The sequence below is a fragment of the Scomber scombrus genome, chromosome 24 (genome assembly GCF_963691925.1).
Source record: "Scomber scombrus chromosome 24, fScoSco1.1, whole genome shotgun sequence".
In the NCBI taxonomy this organism is placed as follows: Eukaryota; Metazoa; Chordata; class Actinopteri; order Scombriformes; family Scombridae; genus Scomber; species Scomber scombrus.
Genome location: NC_084993.1, coordinates 6,337,282 through 6,355,793, shown reverse-complemented (window position 1 = coordinate 6,355,793; position 18,512 = coordinate 6,337,282). Strand labels below are relative to the sequence as shown.

The 18,512-nt window shown below is 40.5% G+C and overlaps 1 protein-coding gene across 1 annotated transcript; it reads left to right on the top strand.

Annotated features, from left to right (window-relative positions):
• Positions 1 to 1,391: 1,391 nt before the first annotated feature.
• On the top strand, positions 1,392 to 17,181 carry igfbp2a (insulin-like growth factor binding protein 2a). Its single transcript, XM_062414719.1, has 4 exons — positions 1,392 to 2,040; positions 13,635 to 13,816; positions 15,842 to 15,982; positions 16,472 to 17,181. The coding sequence occupies exons 1-4, from the start codon at positions 1,641 to 1,643 to the stop codon at positions 16,628 to 16,630; spliced, it is 882 nt and encodes a 293-aa protein (XP_062270703.1). The 5' UTR covers positions 1,392 to 1,640; the 3' UTR covers positions 16,631 to 17,181.
• Positions 17,182 to 18,512: the final 1,331 nt, after the last annotated feature.

Genomic DNA, 18,512 nt, shown 5'->3' with positions numbered 1-18,512 from the left:
ACCTTCCTCTATCAATGTAGAGTTTATCCAGAGTTTGTATTTACTTAACAATTCCATGGGGAGGAATTTAAGTAACTGACCTTGGTGGGGATTACTTTGCACACATGGGCAGATACTGCGGCCTGTTGGGCCTATTAGCTAGTGGCCATCCCAGACACAAATCCTCGCCCCCAGGCTCATATTTATAAAATGCCGGGCCTTCTCCCCTGCTGCTTTTCCATCCACGGTTTCATAAAATGACATATGAGGTTCTATGTGCAAACAGCCCTCTGGGCATCCTCCTGACTCACACCCCTGAGATACAAGACAGCTTCAAATGTGCCCTTTCTCCCTCCCTCCGCCCCCAAGGTGAGCTAGGATGCCTATCGTGAATGGGGCCAAATAGTATTAAATCAGGGGGCACCCACAAAACAAAATAATCTGCATTTATATCTACAGAGTAAGGTTACACACGCCACTTCTATTTCTGGGCCCTTGGATAAACACCGATTAGTCCACCGCACTGGACGGGGTTAATAGGAGCTTGTTCGGTGGGCAAGCACGACACCTCAAGGCTTGGCCTCACCGATCGATAGGAAACATTGCTGTGTGCATGTACAGTAGCATTACTGTACACAGGTATATAAGATGGTAGCAGCTGGCGACTTTTAATTGAGTGTCAATGGACATGTCAGCCACAGTGGGGAGGTCTTTCCATGTAAGGAATGCTCCGCACATAGTCCTTTTGTTTGTTTGTTTATTTATTTAGGCATTCTGGGAGTTGGGGCAGGCAGTTGCTGATTGAAACAAACAGGCCACAGTATGTATAGTAATGCAGTCTCTTCAAGCAAGGACATTACAATTCACTTCCCTGTTTTTGAGCACCAAGTTCAAGTTTCACACCTACTTCTCTTTTTGTAAATTTCTTAATTAATGTAAAACCGCCTTAGGAAGTTCTTTTCCCTGTGATGTTGCCACTAAGAGGCCAGGGGTCAGCTAGAGAGCAGGAGTAAGAATCACGTTATGAAAAGAAGAAACAGTGGCACTTTAATTTTGCCCTTTTGCATCAATAATATGTGTCATATCTTTAAACAAACTTTAAACAAACATCTCATAAAAGGAGCCTGGTCTGAAATCTGGATCCTTTGTGTCTGCATGTTGTGGTTTTTCTTTATCTCTCTAAGAATTAGTCATCATCTGACACGATTTGGGTGAATTGTGGAGGGTAGAGCAAATGTATTCTTTTTTTCCCCTTTTTCCCCCAAGACAGCTGCACAAAGTGGACCATTAACAGCCCATCACAGAGGGGCTGGTAATGTTGTCCAATCAAGCAGCAGTATTTTCAGACCTCCAAATGCATCCAGTTTTAACTAATTCAGCACAACTTTTATTCTCATTCTGGGCAATTTAAGAAGATTGAAGGATATTTAATAATAATCTTTTCAGTAATCTGTGCAATTTGTTTTAGCATTTTAGGAGGTAAACGATTACATTTGAGCTAAATCCTACGTCTTCTTATTTTCCCCGATTGACACCCATGTGTGGCCCCGAGAGCAAACCTGGGTTTGTAGGACCCAGCAGACCTCCCAGCCCCCGGCTTCACCTGTTCGCATGCACATTTCTTCCCCTTTTTTTCACTTGGGATTGCCTTCCATCGCCCCATGATAATGACAAAAAACCTCATGCCTATAACAATGCTTTCGTACGCGGGTTGCAGCTTGCTGATCCTCTCCGCGTCTCTCGCCGGTGCCTCCCTGGCCGAGATGGTGTTCCGCTGCCCGGGCTGCACCGCGGAGCGCCAGGCACTGTGCCCAAAGCTCACCGAGACTTGCGCAGAGATAGTGCGTGAACCGGGCTGCGGGTGCTGCCCCGTGTGTGCCCGGCAAGAGGGCGAGGCGTGCGGCGTGTACACCCCGAGGTGCGCCACCGGTCTGCGTTGCTACCCGACGCCCGACTCGGAGCTTCCCCTGGAGCAACTGGTGCAGGGCCAGGGGCAATGCCGGCGCAAAGTGGACACCGAGACGACCACTTACAGCCAGGAGCACCGGGAGCAAACCAGCGGTCAGTCAGTTTACTGGAAACCTGGTTTTCTTCTATCAATTTTTAATGACACTGTCTAGACTGCAGCCAGAGGACTAGTGTAGAAATAGTGCTTTGTCATGAAGCCTGAGCCCAAATCTATGTAATATACAGGATATGTCTTAATGGTGAAGTTCTAGTGACCTCATTGCACTTTATTGCATGATATTCTAAGATATTTTTAATACAATTATATATAGTCTTGCTTTGATGTGTGCATTGCATCCTTTAAACATTTATAGGATTATTATAAACCCTTATTGGAGCCTTTTCCTTCAGATTTTACTTACAGACTTATTCTAATTCATAAGATTGTACTGACAACACTTAGCTTTATCATTGGTCTGTTGCTGATGCTTTATCCTATGCATTAGAAGTGTGCATTTTCTAAACATTTTCTTTGCAGCAGCTACCATTATCATGCCTGTTGCATGAGGTATGTGGAGGTATTATTGCGGTCATGTTGAAGTCTGTGTTGCATAGACCTGTTTTAAAGTGTTGTGAATCATCCTGGTGTGCATGGGGAGAAACAAAAGGAACAGTCACTCTACCCAAGTTAACCTCAGCTATGCTCCAAACAGCTGGTCCTCCAGTCCCCCCCCCCCCCCCCCCCCCCCCCCCCCCCCCTGGCCACCCTTCAATCCCTCCCCAAGAAAAAAAAATCAGCCTTTAAAACACTAAAACAGAGAACGAGGTGGTGGCTTGCAAAATTCCGAGAAATTGTACTTAGTGGGATGGACACAGAAAACATCATAGTATTGATGTTGACATTTCCACAGGGGAGTGGAGAGAAAGAAACAGAGAGAGACAGCAAGAGGAATGCAGCATTGATTGGAAAAATGGACTTTAGGCTTTGACCAGGAGTAACTATAAACTTGTGTTGACAGTGAATACGTTAACCGCGTTGCCTACCTGGAAAAATGAACTGGATGTATGTGCAAGAAGATCACAATGATTCTGAGGCTGGGTGCGGACCGAAGCCAGCTCTGCTCATGTGGTTTGCATTTAAAAGACAGGTCAGAGTGAAGAAGAAAAGTAAACAGCCTCGTTAATTGGCTGATTTTTAAAGCTGCAAACACACAGTCAATGAGTGTCCGCTGGAGCCAGCCGGGGTGTGATTTCTACTCATTTCCAAATCCTTGCTTTGTCAGAGTTTACCTCCAGACTGACACGTGTTTATTTTGGCACTGAACTCCTGGAACGTAGAGAAACTACCGGAGACGCCATCAGAGAAACCCTGTTCCCTGTAAGGACCCTCTAGCACCCTGACAAAAGGTTTCGACCTTTGATCAGGGAGCTTCATGACACATTTGTGATTTAATAATGAGCCACCATAAATGACTTAATCCCACCTTTATGTAACCCCTTACACAGCAAAAGCTTATTTATTTATAGAGGCCTCTTCTAAACAATAACAGACAAGTCATAAAACGACCAGGAATAACTTGCAGGGTTACGTAAGAGGAAAACAAAAAGGGAACAAAATACATGGACACATCATGTAAAGGCTTGCTTGTAAGAAAGCAATTTTCTCAGCTTGGGGTTGGGCTGTGCTTCAGCTTGCAGGTTTAAAAAAGTCTAGAGATGTAGCAAGATGTGTAAAGAAAAAAGCAGCGAAAGCTTAGGAATTGGCTCTAAAGGCTGAATGCAGTGTTGTTTTGGATAAAAGCCTCGCCGCAGATGGAAGAGTGATTTCTGACAAAGACAGAGGCAGAGAGTGTTACAGTGGTCTAAAGTGAGGTGCACAGCTTCCTCAAGGTCGACAGATGAAAAGAAAAAAAAAAGAAAAAGTTTTCATCAGGAGAAAGCGAGGCTGAGCAGGCCCCTGAAGTCGCTTCTTCTTTGGGGTCAAAACTGAAATCCAATTCAAAACTACTTAAAAACCTAACCCAGCAAAACCACCGTATCAGCTTCAAGGTTCGTTGTTAAGGCGGCCCGTCCACTTCTATCCTCTTTCAGTTTGCGTAGAAAGACGTTACAAAGCTGCCACTGGTGTTACAGATGGTTACTGGTCAGTCCCCTGCTTTCATTTGGCCCAGTTTAAGACTACACAGGCTTGATTTCCTGTAATAAATTCTTCTCAGATACACATAAAAAAGAGGAAGTAATGGAATCCCAGATAGAAATCAGCTCACAAGGGCTGTTGGAAGCTGTATTTCTTTGGAATCTCGTCTTTCCCAGGAGTTAATCTATAAATGAAAGAGAGGGGGGGGGGGGGGGGGGGGGGGGGGGGGGGCTGATTATAATACGATAATTAAGTGGTTGTATTAAGCTGAAAAAACGGGGGCAGTGACTCTTGAGTTGATTGACACCTTTGGAAAAGAATCAAAGGGTGAAGTATTGCAGCTGCTCTATTTGGATGTTATAATAAACCTCAACATCCTGTTTTTATTCAAATTAAATGGCACGGACACAAATAACACAGCTTGTCATATCATTGTGTGAAGCAACAGAATAAGAATTAGCTCCTTGTCAGTAGAGCATGTAACCGTCAGAGATTTTACAGCCCCCTTATTGCATTTGAAGAATTGATCTGGCGGTGTTATCCTGAGCTACTAGCAATGACAGCAACAGTGTCTGTGTAAACTTCAGGATCAGCACTACTGGCAACCAACAGTGAAGAGGTCAAAGGTCAGAGCCAATATTCCTTTGACCCACAGATGAGCATGAAAGAGAGAAGAGCAAGGAAAAGAAACTGCAGCCAAAGAGAGCTACATTAGAGAGGATCTGTGTTAAGTTATACAAAAATAATACTGCATTTGTTTTATTGCTGAAATTATGTAATTTCTGTCATATTCATATAAACAGTTTTGCAGTGTTATTAGCTTGAGTCATACCAGCAACACCTTAAAAAGATGAACCAAAGTCTGAAGGAAGTCTTATTAAAAAAATACAGAGCAAGTAATAGTTTAGCTCTTTGTCTGTTTTTGATGAAATTCTAATTAGATGAAATGTTCTGGTTTATTCTCTTCTCCGGTCTACACCACAGGCAATTTTGTTCACTGTTTTGAATTATTGAAGCAGCTAATTAAAGCATATTATCAGCGCTGCTAATTAAGCAAGCAAATGGCAGATATTGCTCACCAATCTGAGGAATGAACTCCCCTGAGTTTCCACGACGATTCCAAAACGCGGCAATATCTTATTACGCTCAGCAGTTAGTTTCTTCCGGGCTCGGGCTGCAACTGAAAATGGACTTTTATGATGCTGTGAGAGCAGTTGATAAATGGGATGAAGCAGTGCTGCAGACTCACATTCAGATTTGGTAAAAGTGCAAAGTATTATAAATATTATAAATATTATAGTATTTATAATATTAGTTTTAGTGAATGATTCTTTATAAATATCCTTGCATTCCTTGTGTGCATCCTCCCCATTTAGCACAGTGTTTAAAATATCTGTCTAAATTTAAAGTTATGGTTTTGATTATGTGGGTTTAAACATGTACGTAATATGATGCACAGTTACAGGAGATGAAGATGTTGCTGTGACAGTTTGAATTCAGCTAATAGCCTGTGATGCTCATGCGGTTCCCAGATGAGGCTTAAATGACGCACGTCTGTGCTGAAAACACGAGAATATGAAATTAAGCTCGGTTTAAGTTGAATAAGACCAAAAACAGAATCCCCTGTGCTCAGATTTCCCCCCATTGTACCTTCCCTAATTTGTTTGTTTGCGTGCTGCATGAGTGATTGCCTGCATGTGTTTCATTGAAAGAGAATTTTTTCATACATATAACCTAAAGGCCTCATATTTGCATTTGCACTCCGGCCACGAAACTCGAAGTAAAGCTTTGGCTTAATCCGGAGCCAGAAGTATCTCAAATGATGTGCATATGTTACGATACATGACTAAAGAATATATTGCAAAAACATCTGATCAAGTGGGGCACAACATCTTTGAGATGAAATTGATGTTGGTTTCAAAATCTCGTCATTTTCTTTGAGCATGTATATTTATAAAAAGGCATCTATCTGCAAATGTCCATGAAATGTGTAATATAGGGCATCATGAGATGGATTCAGTAAGATGAAGAATTTGATAGTGATAGTTGTTGGCACTTTGAGAACAGGGAGATTAATAAAATATCTTATATCTGAAAGGGAATTAAACCAGGACTTTTTTGTGATGTGCTGAAAATGGCAAGTTGACATGAGATTGTGTATCTTAGAAGTGCTCGCTAATACATTTCAATTTCAACCCTCAAGTAATCAACAGGGTGGTTAGGATTTTTTTATAATAAATTGATGTTTTTATCACAAGTGCATTATTTTACAAATAACAAATATAGTCCATACTTCATTAATTTTGAGCTGAAATGTCTCACTTTTTTTCTCAAAACTAACACTCACAAGTTTCCCACTGCCCTCTCTGTTTATGCACACTATCACTTGATATTCTGTTCCCACAGAAACCTGGATCCAAATAAAGGTTCCTTTAATCAGATTGGATGGGCGGTTGGTTGTTTTGACTGGGTTCATACCATATATGACCTCAACAGAGAACAAGTTGATTAACAAAGCCCGGACAGAGCTCGATTTCTTGTTTAAATGTCACATGAATGCTATTGTAATTAGATATTGTTAACTGGATATTAATCTACAAGACAACCATTTGTTTCAGCGTTCATTTTGCCCGAACTTACCCAGAATTTAATAAACTTTGCTGTCAGGTATTCAGGCTGAATTTTGGCAGCTTTGAGTGTAAAAACTCAAGTGCAAACCATGAGAAGTCTTCTGTATCAATACTGTTGTAAAGTTCGTTATGGAGAGGAAAAATGAGGTGGAAAGAAAAGGGGAACAAAACCTCCTGTGCCATCTGAAATAACATTGTTAGCTAACAAGGGGCATTCCTGTGTACCTGCGGGGGCAACCAGACGGAGCCCGCAGGACTGAAATAGCTCTGAGATAATCCCACCCACCCCAGGCTTCTCCAAAAACAGGGGTATTTGTGCCATCTCCCCCCCAGGCATCAACTTCATGTGTACCCGTGCCAAGAATCTCCTCGTGCTTGTATTGAGAACCAGAATAACTTCCCACCCTCCTTTTTGGTCAAGGGTGATTTAAGACAATACAAACACTGTCTGATATGCTACTGACACTGGAGGGGAAGGGGGCGTAGGCGCAGGTGTTGCAGGGGAGAGGGTGCCTCCATTCCTCTATCATAAAAAATTGCACTTGAATTTGTTAGCTAGTCAGCCGCAGCGACTTGCAGAGTGATATCAGGGTTTGGATTCATTACTGGATATCAGTTAGCATCTCCAAAAGTGCATGTTTGCAGAGTGATTAATTCATTTTCCCCTTGTCTTCCTCCTCTTGATCTAACAATGCTGATGAGAGGGCGATGAGGGTGGAGGCACAACAGTTCCCTCGCAGTATAATACCTCATCCACATTTTCCATTTTCCATTTTACTCTGATGCACGTCACATTAGAGAAGCTTAAGGCTCTCTTATCTGCCCTTTGACTTCAATAAAAGTCCAATCTTGACAAGTTTCATCCTACTGCTGATGTTTAAGAATCCTCCCTGACCAACAGCAGTAACACAAAAAGTCTTTTAAACCTGAAAACAAAAATCAACACTTTATTTTATTGTTGAGCTATGTTTTTGTAAATAAATTGCTCTAAAAGCTACCTATTATTAATGCCAGCTTTTACTTTAATGTGGATTAACTGAACAAAAATGCACACATCTAGTTTTAAATAATTGGCTCAAACCGGGTTATATACTGGCTATTGAAACATTTACAAGTTAACATAGATGTTTGTGGTGCACATCGATGAATGTGCAGCATTTACAGCATGCAAACTGTTCTAATATGCTTAATTCTCAACCCTGTTAGGATGTCAAAGCAGATTGCATCATAAATGTAAGTATTTGACTGTAGGACAGATTTTCTTTTTGTTAATATGTTAAATAGAGCAACAGTAAAATCTAAATTTATGATCAACAACTTCTTATTCAGTGTCTTTAAAGTCTAGTGAGGATGTAACAATATTGTAGAATATCTGTTCATTTTTATAGAAGTATTAAAAGCTGAATACTGTTGGTTAAAGTTGAAATGCAAATCCCTTCCTTCTCAGTATCTTTTGGCTTCTTGGGAGAGGGAGGGAGTAGCGGAAAAAGTTAGTTCCTGATCTAATGCACAGGTTGTTTTGTTGTTGTCATCAGGTAAATATGACGGAACCTCAGTTTTAACTTTCCAGGTCTAACTTCAGTGGAAAGATAAAATTAAATAAAAAAGAGATGCAGTATCATTCATTGGATTTGAACCATATTTTTCTTAACTCTTAAAACAAAATAAAGGCAACATTTTGGATGTGTAAGGTTTTCACCCTGAGACTGACATGTCACTGCTGTAATAAAACATTGGTCAATAACTCAAGAGGTTTGCTCACATCCATCACATCTCCCCCAGAGGTTATGAACGATTGCCAGCTGTAGTTGCATGTGATGCCCGACATGTTCACTGTGTTCCAGCTTGCCTCAGTTCATGTCCTAGTTTTGGTCCCGCACAATCGCAGGAGAGTTCAGCCAGCGGTGTCGGTAGTGAGCGAGATGCCTGGCCTTGGATGCCGCGGTGCGTACATACGTGCCAGAACCTGTCCAAATCTTGCTTTTAGATGACTGTTGTGGGCCAGAAAGCCTGGAAGGTAAACACATCTGCACTCTGCTGAGTTTGTGTTTCTAGGAAAACAGTCCCACTTGGTGTTGTAATGGATGATGGACTGCAGATACTCTAATGCCCCTTTTCATCGACTTCTTAAGTGGCACATGACTCCTTTCACACCTCAGAGCTGTGATAACAGCTATAATGAGATAAGATCAACCTTTGGATAGTTTTAGGAGAGAGTCAGACTAGAATTAATGTCTTTGTATATAGTTTGAAGGTTTGCTGAGTGGTGATTTGCACCTCGGATTGGCACATAAAATGATAAAACTTCAAAAATCTATCAAGTTTCTAATGCACTTCTTGATTAAATATATATTCAATGAAAGGTTGTTTCAATAACATAAGGCTTACCATACTGTATATTCATCATTGAGGGTTGAAACACACACAAACCACAAGTCAGCCACTGACTTCATTTGAATTTTAAACATATTGTTTTGTGCAGCGATGCGTAAAAAAATGATGGTAACACAAATATCCCCTCATAGCTATAACCTGAAACTAAATAGGATGTTGTTTTTAAAATTCAAATGAAAGTTAGTGGCATATTGATTTTGTATTTTGAAGCTGCAAATGTTGCTTTTTAAAGTGTCCCAAATCTATTTGGCCTCCAAGTGTTTTTCACATCAGATCTGGGCCACTTGAATATGATTCTGCCGCTGTCAGATCAGAATTGATGTGTTTTTTAACGTCTCACTTCATTGTGCGTATTGTCTGTCGTCGCCATTCATTGTCGGCACCTCACGATCTGTCAACATAAAGGAGAGCAACAGCAGCACTGGAGGGATGAGGAAGTTTCAAATGTATTTGACATTTATGGAAAAACATCTATTCAAGCCATACTAGAAGGAACTTATCGTAGCTCAATGCTAACACAGCCATGTTAATGATTTGACTCCTGCACAAATCACGTTAATGTTGTAATTATTGTGCGTATGCTGCTCACATTTCCATTAAATCTGTGCATGTGTGGCAGTTTAAAGCATAGCGTTGAAGCATAAACAAAATAACATCAAATCTGACTAATCAGAATTAAGCATTAAGGCCTTTGATAAGACAAACTAAGACAAGCAGTCGACTTCCTTTCACACTGCAGAAACACAAGATCTTTTTTGTATCTCGGGAAATGTGATGGAGCGGGAATGTTGGTGTGCTCGGATCTTTCCCTTCTCCAACCTTTCCACTCTCCGTGATCCAGCCAAGTCTGACATTTGCTCAGTTGACCAGAATCTTGACAATCAGACATGACACTTCTGACCTACGTGCCATCTGGGAATTCGACATGGATCAGATATAGAAAGGAAGCCTCTCGGGCCATTGTCTGAGGATTAATTCAAGCAGTAGACTGGACAGTAGGCCTGCTGCTCTGTTGATACTGCTGATCCTCAGCCCACCGCTGTGGAACGGCTTGTACTGCAGAGGCCTAGTGTCCCTCTAAAAGTGGGGTCCTGACCCTCTGTGTTTGTGTGTGTGCGTGTACATTCGAGAGGGAGATTGTTGCTATCTCTCCTTATAAATCGTGTGCTTGTGTGTGTGTGTGTGTCCCAGACTGTGTATTTGAGTGAACATCTCAGGTTTCCTCAGAAGAGAGGGAGTGATGGCTTTGCACTTGGATACTGTGGGGATTATGTAAGGCAGCAAAACAAAAGGCACCCCAGCCGCCAGTATTCCTGAGTGTGTTGTGTGTTTATCCGCGCGCGCACACACGCCACACACACACATGCAAGCACACACCTGATTTCAGTTGACTTTTGCCCTTTTTTGCGAAGAAACTCGGTCTTCAAAGTAAAGCCAGAGAGAGCGCGGCAGAGCGTCATAGGGGAAACTGAAGTCCAACAACACCAGTTCTATCTGATGGCAAAAGGCGCCAGCACCTTGTTTTTGCTTCGTTTGGAATTTCCTTTCTCCCGTTCTCTCTTAGGCCTTTTGTAATCATATTCTACAACCGGATGTCAAATTTACCTCTTGCAGAGCGCAGAGAATGCTTCTCCAGTCCACCACCACCACCAGTAACTGCACATTACAGCTTGGCCCTTGCATAACTATGAACTATCCACTTACTGGCCAGCTATTTTACCTTCCCCACTGTCTGTGCTTATTTCCCTTCTTTCCTGCATAGGTAAAAAATGAAAAAGTCACTGAAAAGAAACTTTTGTCTTCTTCTGGTGCCCTCAGACAGAGCAAGAGGAAAAGAGGATATCGACATATATTCGCTTTTCTACGCACTATTTTCACAAACTGAACGGAGCCGAGCTGCGATCAAGTTGCTTCTCTGACGTCTTTGCATCATGTAACATTTTTCGCCTTAAATCAGCTGGTTTGGAATGACACTGTTCTTCCACTCCCTCCCTGTCAACCCTCAACCCCAAAGTATGCTCTGTTGTCAGAAACAACATGTTGGGTTGGACCTGATGGCCTCTCACATTGTTTGCTCCATCTGTTTGAAGAGAGGGTTTTTTTCCTTTTTTTTTCTTTTCTTTTTTTTTTTTTTTTAGGTTGATGTTTAACGAGACTCGAAGGAGAGAGGAGAGACGGTCAAAGTCAATGAAAACCGCCTGGAGGAATCAGTGGATGGCCGGCAGGGACTCGGCTATTTGACATGGTTTCAGTGCAGACACAGAAGAGACGGAGAGGGGGTTTTTCTACTTGAGTAAATTCACATTCACGGTTGTTAAAATGTGATTTCCGTACAATTAAATTCACAGAACAGCTAGCTTTTAATGATCTAGCTTGCTTTTGTGGATAGCCTTAATCCTACCAACTGGGGTACCTACAGACCTTGTGATCTCACAGGCGATTCATTCGATCATCCCAATTGGTCAATCAATTTGTTCCTAATGACTTCATATCATTGTGTTTGGCTGGTGAGGATCTGTGTCAGTCATCCTGAAGGCTTTGTGAAAAGATTGTACTCAGGATAAAAGGAGCAATATGCAGATCAACTGTAGCTTTCCTAGAACAATAATGATCTTGCCATTAATTACATAATTAATAATGTTCTTTCTTCCAGAAGTTTATTCTTAGGGTGCTCAGGGACCACAGTCAGTAGTACCTGTATATTAAATATGTAGGTAAGATGAGGGATAAAGTCTTCCTGTTGCATCATTTGGTTTGGACCAATCATAGGGGCCCAAATGTAATCCATGGAGGAGTTTTTTAACTGAGAAAATGTGCATTTCTGACCGTTTTATCTTAGTATTTAACATCCTTTTAATGAGTTTAAAGCTACTTTGTGAGTGCTATTTAGCTTGAGAACACCGACCCCCAAATTTTGAACCATTTCTTTCATTTTCCCCACACTTCACTGTTCACACTCTTCATTTTTAGATGAAGAAAACTCATTTTCACGATCAGATTCAATAACTTTAGTCCACTTAGATCCACTATATGATATATTAACACACAGGTCAGTACTTCCAAATAAAAGAAAAATGGAAAACTTTGAATGTCCGATGATATCAGTGTTGTGCCCATTTATCACCACTCAGAACATCTGCTCATGAAGTTGAATCACATTAGCAGGGAAAAAAAGCAACCATGGAAATCTGACTGTGACTAAAGTTCAGCAGTGGCCAACTTTTCCCAGCCCGCAAGCTTGTTAACGGAGCTGCATGTGGTTGCTTCGCTCTATGAGAAAGGAAAGGATTCTAGTGAGTCATTGATTGTGCCGAGGCATTTCAGAGCATTTTAACAGTGGTTTGGACACTCTAAAGCTATTTATTCGCCCTCCTAACATTATCTTTAGTGAAAATGTCAGTCGTGACAACGTGGAAAAAACGTCACAAACACAAGAAATTAACGAAATGTGAACAAAATCGTGATGAAGATCGTGATGAAGAAAAAACAATGGGGGGTGGGAGGGGAGGTGGAAATTAGCGATGTCAGCAAAGCACTGATGTGTCAGATATGTGCTGCGGAGGCCTTGAACGGTGCCAAAACTAAAAGAAAGAGACGCCAGCTGAGGAAAGAGTTGAGCTCATGGGCCAGCTTTTATATCCTGAAGGGCTCTCCAGGATATAAAAGGTGAGCCAAATCAGCTGATGACCCTTCCCAAGATGGCCATTTTGACATCAGAACATTGTGAAAATTCAGAAAAACTATTAATTTCCCATCTCATGTCCATCTCTCCTCCCTCCCAAGCGCCCTTTTCTCCAACAAAAATAAATGAGCAAAGACATTAAACTGAAAAAATGAAATTTAAAAAGTCATGCATCAAGTTCAGGAATACATCAAGTGAAGTTAAAACCGTTCACTAAAGACAGAAAGTTATCCCACACAGATCTTTATGCTGTCAGACTCTTGCTGTACATTAATCAACACACTGTTGCATTACAGAAGGGTTCATTATCTACATATTAAAGTATGAGGCATGGTGCATTTCTCTCCCCTCCATCAAAAAGGAGCAGAACTTTTTCATTTTATAAGACTGACTTCAGGGTCAGCGTCACCTCTGCAGCTGGTGGAAGTTCATCCATCCATTTCCAAAAAAACATTTTTAGCAGAGCAGGTCACTAACTTTGTCACTCTGAAAAACGATCGCTGCAACTCTGAGCTTATTTCACTCCACTTCCAGCCTCGAAAAAGGCCCCAATCTGTCATCAAATTGACAGCAGGAGGGCAAGAGAGGTGTAGAAGTCACAGGTTAAATGCTCTCAGCAGCCAGTACTGCATGTCCATCAAAATATCCTTGAGCAAGACACTGATGATGTTTCCTGCTCAGTTTATTCATTGTTGCTGCAATGCATTCTTCTCAATTTCCCACTGAGACAATATAAATTTGGGATTTTCCTGCAAAACAAGCCTGTTTTAAGAATATCAACTTCTTCCTTGTATTACATGGAACATAATCGGAACATGCTGTTAATAAAGATTAATTTCCTGGATTTGATGTTATCCCTCCACAGGTGAAGCTGTGGAGCTGCTGCCTGAGCAGGGTGTGAGTGAGATCCCAGCTATCCGGAAGCCCAGTAAAGAGACCACCTGGCTGGGGCCCAAAGAGAGCGCTGTGCGCCAGCACCGGCAGGAGATGAAGACTAAGATGAAGAGCAACAAGGTGGAAGAGGTGAAACCAACACGACCCAAACAGGTGAGGCTTAGGAAAGCATCTGTTGTATAGGAAACTCTGGGGCTAGCATATGGCATATGTTTGAACCCCAAAAATCATGAAATCAAGGAAGAATAATATCTAATTATGTGTCAATTATGGCTTAATTTGGCCATTCTTATGTATCATAATCACAAATACAGATTGAATTCATACATCAGCTGTTACATTTTCCTTCATGTATGACACAGATGCTCTTTTCTAATTAACATGCACAAGAAAAGACAATATATTCATACTGTGTGTGGTACAAAATCACATCCTGTTGTACTACAGCAACAACTCCAATGTCATTATTGTTAACTGTAAGGAGTTGTAAGAAAAATGTGAGTCAAGTGTAACCAAAGACTCTTTTCATGCACCAATCCCCCTTCTGTTGTTGATTATTATACTATTGATTAGCTATGATAGATCATAGATTATGGTTCTGATACTAGTGATGTTTTTCTCTTTCAATTAAAATTCTGTTTGTCTGAGATCAGTCTTCTGTGTGTGAAGTCTCTTGTGGCTGGAACATCAATAGGAAACATTTAGCATGTTTGCATTGTTAGAAAGGGTTTACAGCACAGAACAGACAGGAGTAGTCAGCTAAAATCATAAAGCACAAGGGCCTGTGTTAGTGACTGGTGGTATTTTGAATCCATCCAAAAAAATCAAAAGTGCATGATGCTCTGCATTACATGGTAAATAAATTACAGTCAGCAACCAGTAAATTACAGAAGATAAGAATGTGTAAATAGTGTAAAAAGCAGGTCCTCTGTAAATCTTCCTTAGTCTCGGTCAGTTAGAGAAACAGCTGCTAAGACTGCAGAGGGAGGCAAAAAGGAGCGCAGTGCCGCCTCCCTCTGGTACAGCTGCTAAAGAGTGTTATATTGTAATATTTGAGGATCATTCAATGTACCGCTAATACCTAATAATAAACCAATAACCTATTGGTCAATAACAGTAAAGCTGCAACATTAGTCCATTAATTGATTAGCTGCCAACTATTAAAATGGTCAATTCATAGTTTTTTTTTAAGAGAAAGGGACAAATGAGCTTATTCTGGCTTCTTAAATGTGTAATTTTTTTAGTCTTCTATGACAGCAAACTGAATAACTTCAGGTTGTGGACTAAACAACACATTTTTCAGATTTCTGACATTTTATCAATTCAATCAATGAATTGAAAAAATAATCTACAGATGAAGCGATAATGAATAGTTGCAGCTCTAAGTAGAGTGGTGCACTTTAAAAGTTATTTCATAAGTCAGGAAGGAAATCAATTAATGACCAAATAACTGTTTTAAATGGGTTAGAGAGCAAAGAAAACACATTTTCTCCCCACAGTTCCACTTCATTCAAAAGATATTTACTGACTTTATATACACCTGACCTGCTCTGCATCCTGGAGCTTGGACTCATGGGTGAACTCCGGTCATTTCTAACCGGCATCGTGGTATTTTCCATCCGCCATTAAAATCATTTAAAGGTTATAGCTCTACCAGAAACTTTATAACTGTCTCAACAAGACTTTGGCTTCATTGAATTGTGAGGTAAACCTGAGGTCACTGGCAAGAGTTGTTATTCATTACTGGCAAGAAAACATGATTCATTTGCCCGTTACAGAGAGCCCTTTAAATTTATTGTGAATGTGTGTGTATGTGTGTGTGGGTGTATGTGTGTATTTTATGTGAGAATTTTATGTAGCGAGTCAAAAATGTGCTGATTGCCTTACAGACACATCTCAAGAATAGTTTCCTGGTTTGCAAATTCATTTCTCGACATTATTTTAATCAGATTTTTCAGAAAATATAAAAAGAAAGACAAAAAAGACAATTTTCTTGATTTTGGGTAATCTTTAAACTTTTTAATATCTGTGCACAAAAGTTAGAATAAATAGAACAATTTGTGCAGAACATTTTTTTGCTGCAGGCCGACCACGTTTTGCACGTCTGTCACAGACACCCAGCTGCTGTCATACGGGCTTGTGTATGACTTGTGTTTGTTTGTTTTCGTTCTTTTCAAGACTCAGTGTCAGCAGGAGCTCGACCAGGTCCTGGAGCGGATATCCAAGATGCCCTTCAGAGATAACCGAGGTCCCCTGGAAGACCTGTACGCCCTGCACATCCCCAACTGTGACAAGAGGGGGCAGTATAACCTCAAACAGGTGACTCCAGGCATTTATGGGTGGAGAGGCTGTAGCCACATGATAGTATGCTTTTAGATAATTATAATATGATGAATGCCCTAATGATTTAGAGGAGAAAAGTGGATAAAGCATCACAGTGACCAATGTAAACATATTGGTCATGTTATTATTTTAGAGAGATCCATTTGAATCAAATGTTTTCCACCTTAATATAACAAGTTTTCATATAATAACAAATTTAGAGATATGTGAGACCATCTAAAGTGTGTTTTTTCTTCCACAACTTCCCTGATAATGGTGGAAAAATCATTAATATGTGCAAAACATGTTTACTCTGTTTAATGTATTATAATTTCATATCTAAATACTGATAATATACACTAATGCTGTATATTTGTGCAGAAACACTGCATGCACAAGTATGATTAAGCATCTAAAAAAAGTACCTAAAGATACATTGAATCATGAAGAAATAATCAATTAATCAACAATAACTTTGTGTTTCAGTGCAAGATGTCTCTTCATGGTCAGAGGGGCGAGTGCTGGTGCGTCAACCCTCACACCGGTCGACCTATCCCATCAGCCCCCACCGTGAGGGGCGACCCCAACTGCAGCCAGTACCTCAGAGAGCTGGAGCTGGAGCTCCCCGACATGGCCCAGATATAGTGTGGCACAAAAGAAAACAAAAGGAAAAAAAAAACTGTAAAGTACATGGGAACAAAGAACATCTGAGTAAGCTATATATTATCTTTCTGTGTGTATGTGTCTCTAGTTCACTTGATGACAGTGACAATTGAAATCTTAACCACCAAAATGGATTAAATGGTAGAATCCAGCTTGCTGAGTAGGATGTAACTGCAGATTAATTTTTTGGTAAAGATAAGACTCCTTTTTTTTTTTCTCCCTCATAGATACCCAGTAGAGTGTCAGTGCTATACTAATTGTGACCAATTTGCTCTGTAATCAGTGTTTTGTACTGTATGTGTTGGAAAAGCCTTCAACATATTTGGTGTTTTTAGGTGTGTTTTCATGTCCTAGCTTGCAGACTACTGTTGCGCCTCATGCTATACTGTAGGCTTTGAATACACATGGCTTCTAAAACACAGTATTAAAGATGAAATGTAGTACATGTTGGCATTAAATGTTCAACACTAGGGAGGACATTATTTTAGACTGCCTAGTGATTAACGGGTAAAGCTATTAAAATGATAATAATTTCAATTTGTGACCGTGTGTTTTGTTTTGCAGTCGCTCAGAAAGTAAGCAGGATGCTTTTAAAAAGTATTTGGATAAACAAACCTTAATAAGGATGGGAAAGTTATTGAGGATTTTGAGTTATTGAGGAAGGGGTTTTATTTCCCTTAAGTTAAAATACAGAAGCCACATTCATTAATATGACTCAGTTTTTTGGCTCGAACATGAACGCTTCAATTGCCGACATCACGAGTAAAACTTAATGTTTGACCCAGCTGTGACTCCCTGAATTTTACCTCAAAATATCTTAAGGGTGCTCTAATCCGTACTTTTTATTAGAACAATCGGTGCAATGACAATGTGAAAGTTGTTGCTTGTAGTGATGAATCTACGATTTCCACTGCCCCCAAGTGGCAAAAAAGTGAGTAAACGAATAATTTAAAGTATCCAAATTTCATTTTTGCAAGGCCCTCTATGGACACTAGAGCCACATGTTTGACCACACCCCTTTCAGTGATGTCACAGTGGGTGTTTTGCCTTTGACAGCAGATGGAAACAGCCTGCATGAAGGTCAGAGAAAAGTGCACATGACACATTTTAGTGAGTACAGAAACTTTATTTAAATAGTGATTCGTCATTACCAAAAAAAAAAAAAAAAAAAAAAAAAAGAGTACATCAATTACACGCCTGATAAATATTTCACTATAATGTTCACATTTTTTTTTTTTTTTTGCATTTTTGAGATTCTGAAAGTGTCATCGTGTTGTGTTTACATGAGTGCTAGAATCAACAGCATGAGATAGTTGTTTTTTTTACTTGGGAAGAATAGGCTGACGAGCCCCTGTCATTGCTCTCCTGTATATTGCTATAAAGTGAGCATGTTACGTGCAGGCATTAGGAATGTCTGAGTCATTTATTGAACATTTTAAAGATTACAAACCACAGACTTATATAAGCGATAGAACAAAAACCTTGTCCTCTGTCAATAACATCCACGCCGAAAACTGTTTACCTCTTTTTTGTGTTGGATCTCCCTTCATTCGACAACACAATGCAAATCAGGATTCAAAGTGGCGTGGGGCAGAAGGCACTTGAATTTACATACAAACTCAGCAACCTTGCTCTTTGTAGGATAAAGAACCTGATAAACCCTCGAGAGCAAGTCGCTGTCGACCAACGGATTTGCCTGTGTGGTGGCAGTTAAGACAAGTGAAGACATAAACAATGCGGGGGCCTTTGCATACGATTTGTGTGCGAGCTGTGAAGGGCTCCACGATTGTCGGACAGTAGCTTGGGTAGGCTGGGCTAATGAGAACTTTTTGAAGGGCATGGCACATACAGTACACACACACGC

Coding starts and splice junctions, on each gene's coding strand:
- igfbp2a (XM_062414719.1), top strand. CDS start 1,641: ATGATAATGACAAAAAACCTCATGCCTATAACAATGCTTTCGTACGCG. Junction 2,041..13,634: donor GCACCGGGAGCAAACCAGCG/GTCAGTCAGTTT, acceptor ATCCCTCCACAG/GTGAAGCTGTGGAGCTGCTG. Junction 13,817..15,841: donor AACCAACACGACCCAAACAG/GTGAGGCTTAGG, acceptor GTTCTTTTCAAG/ACTCAGTGTCAGCAGGAGCT.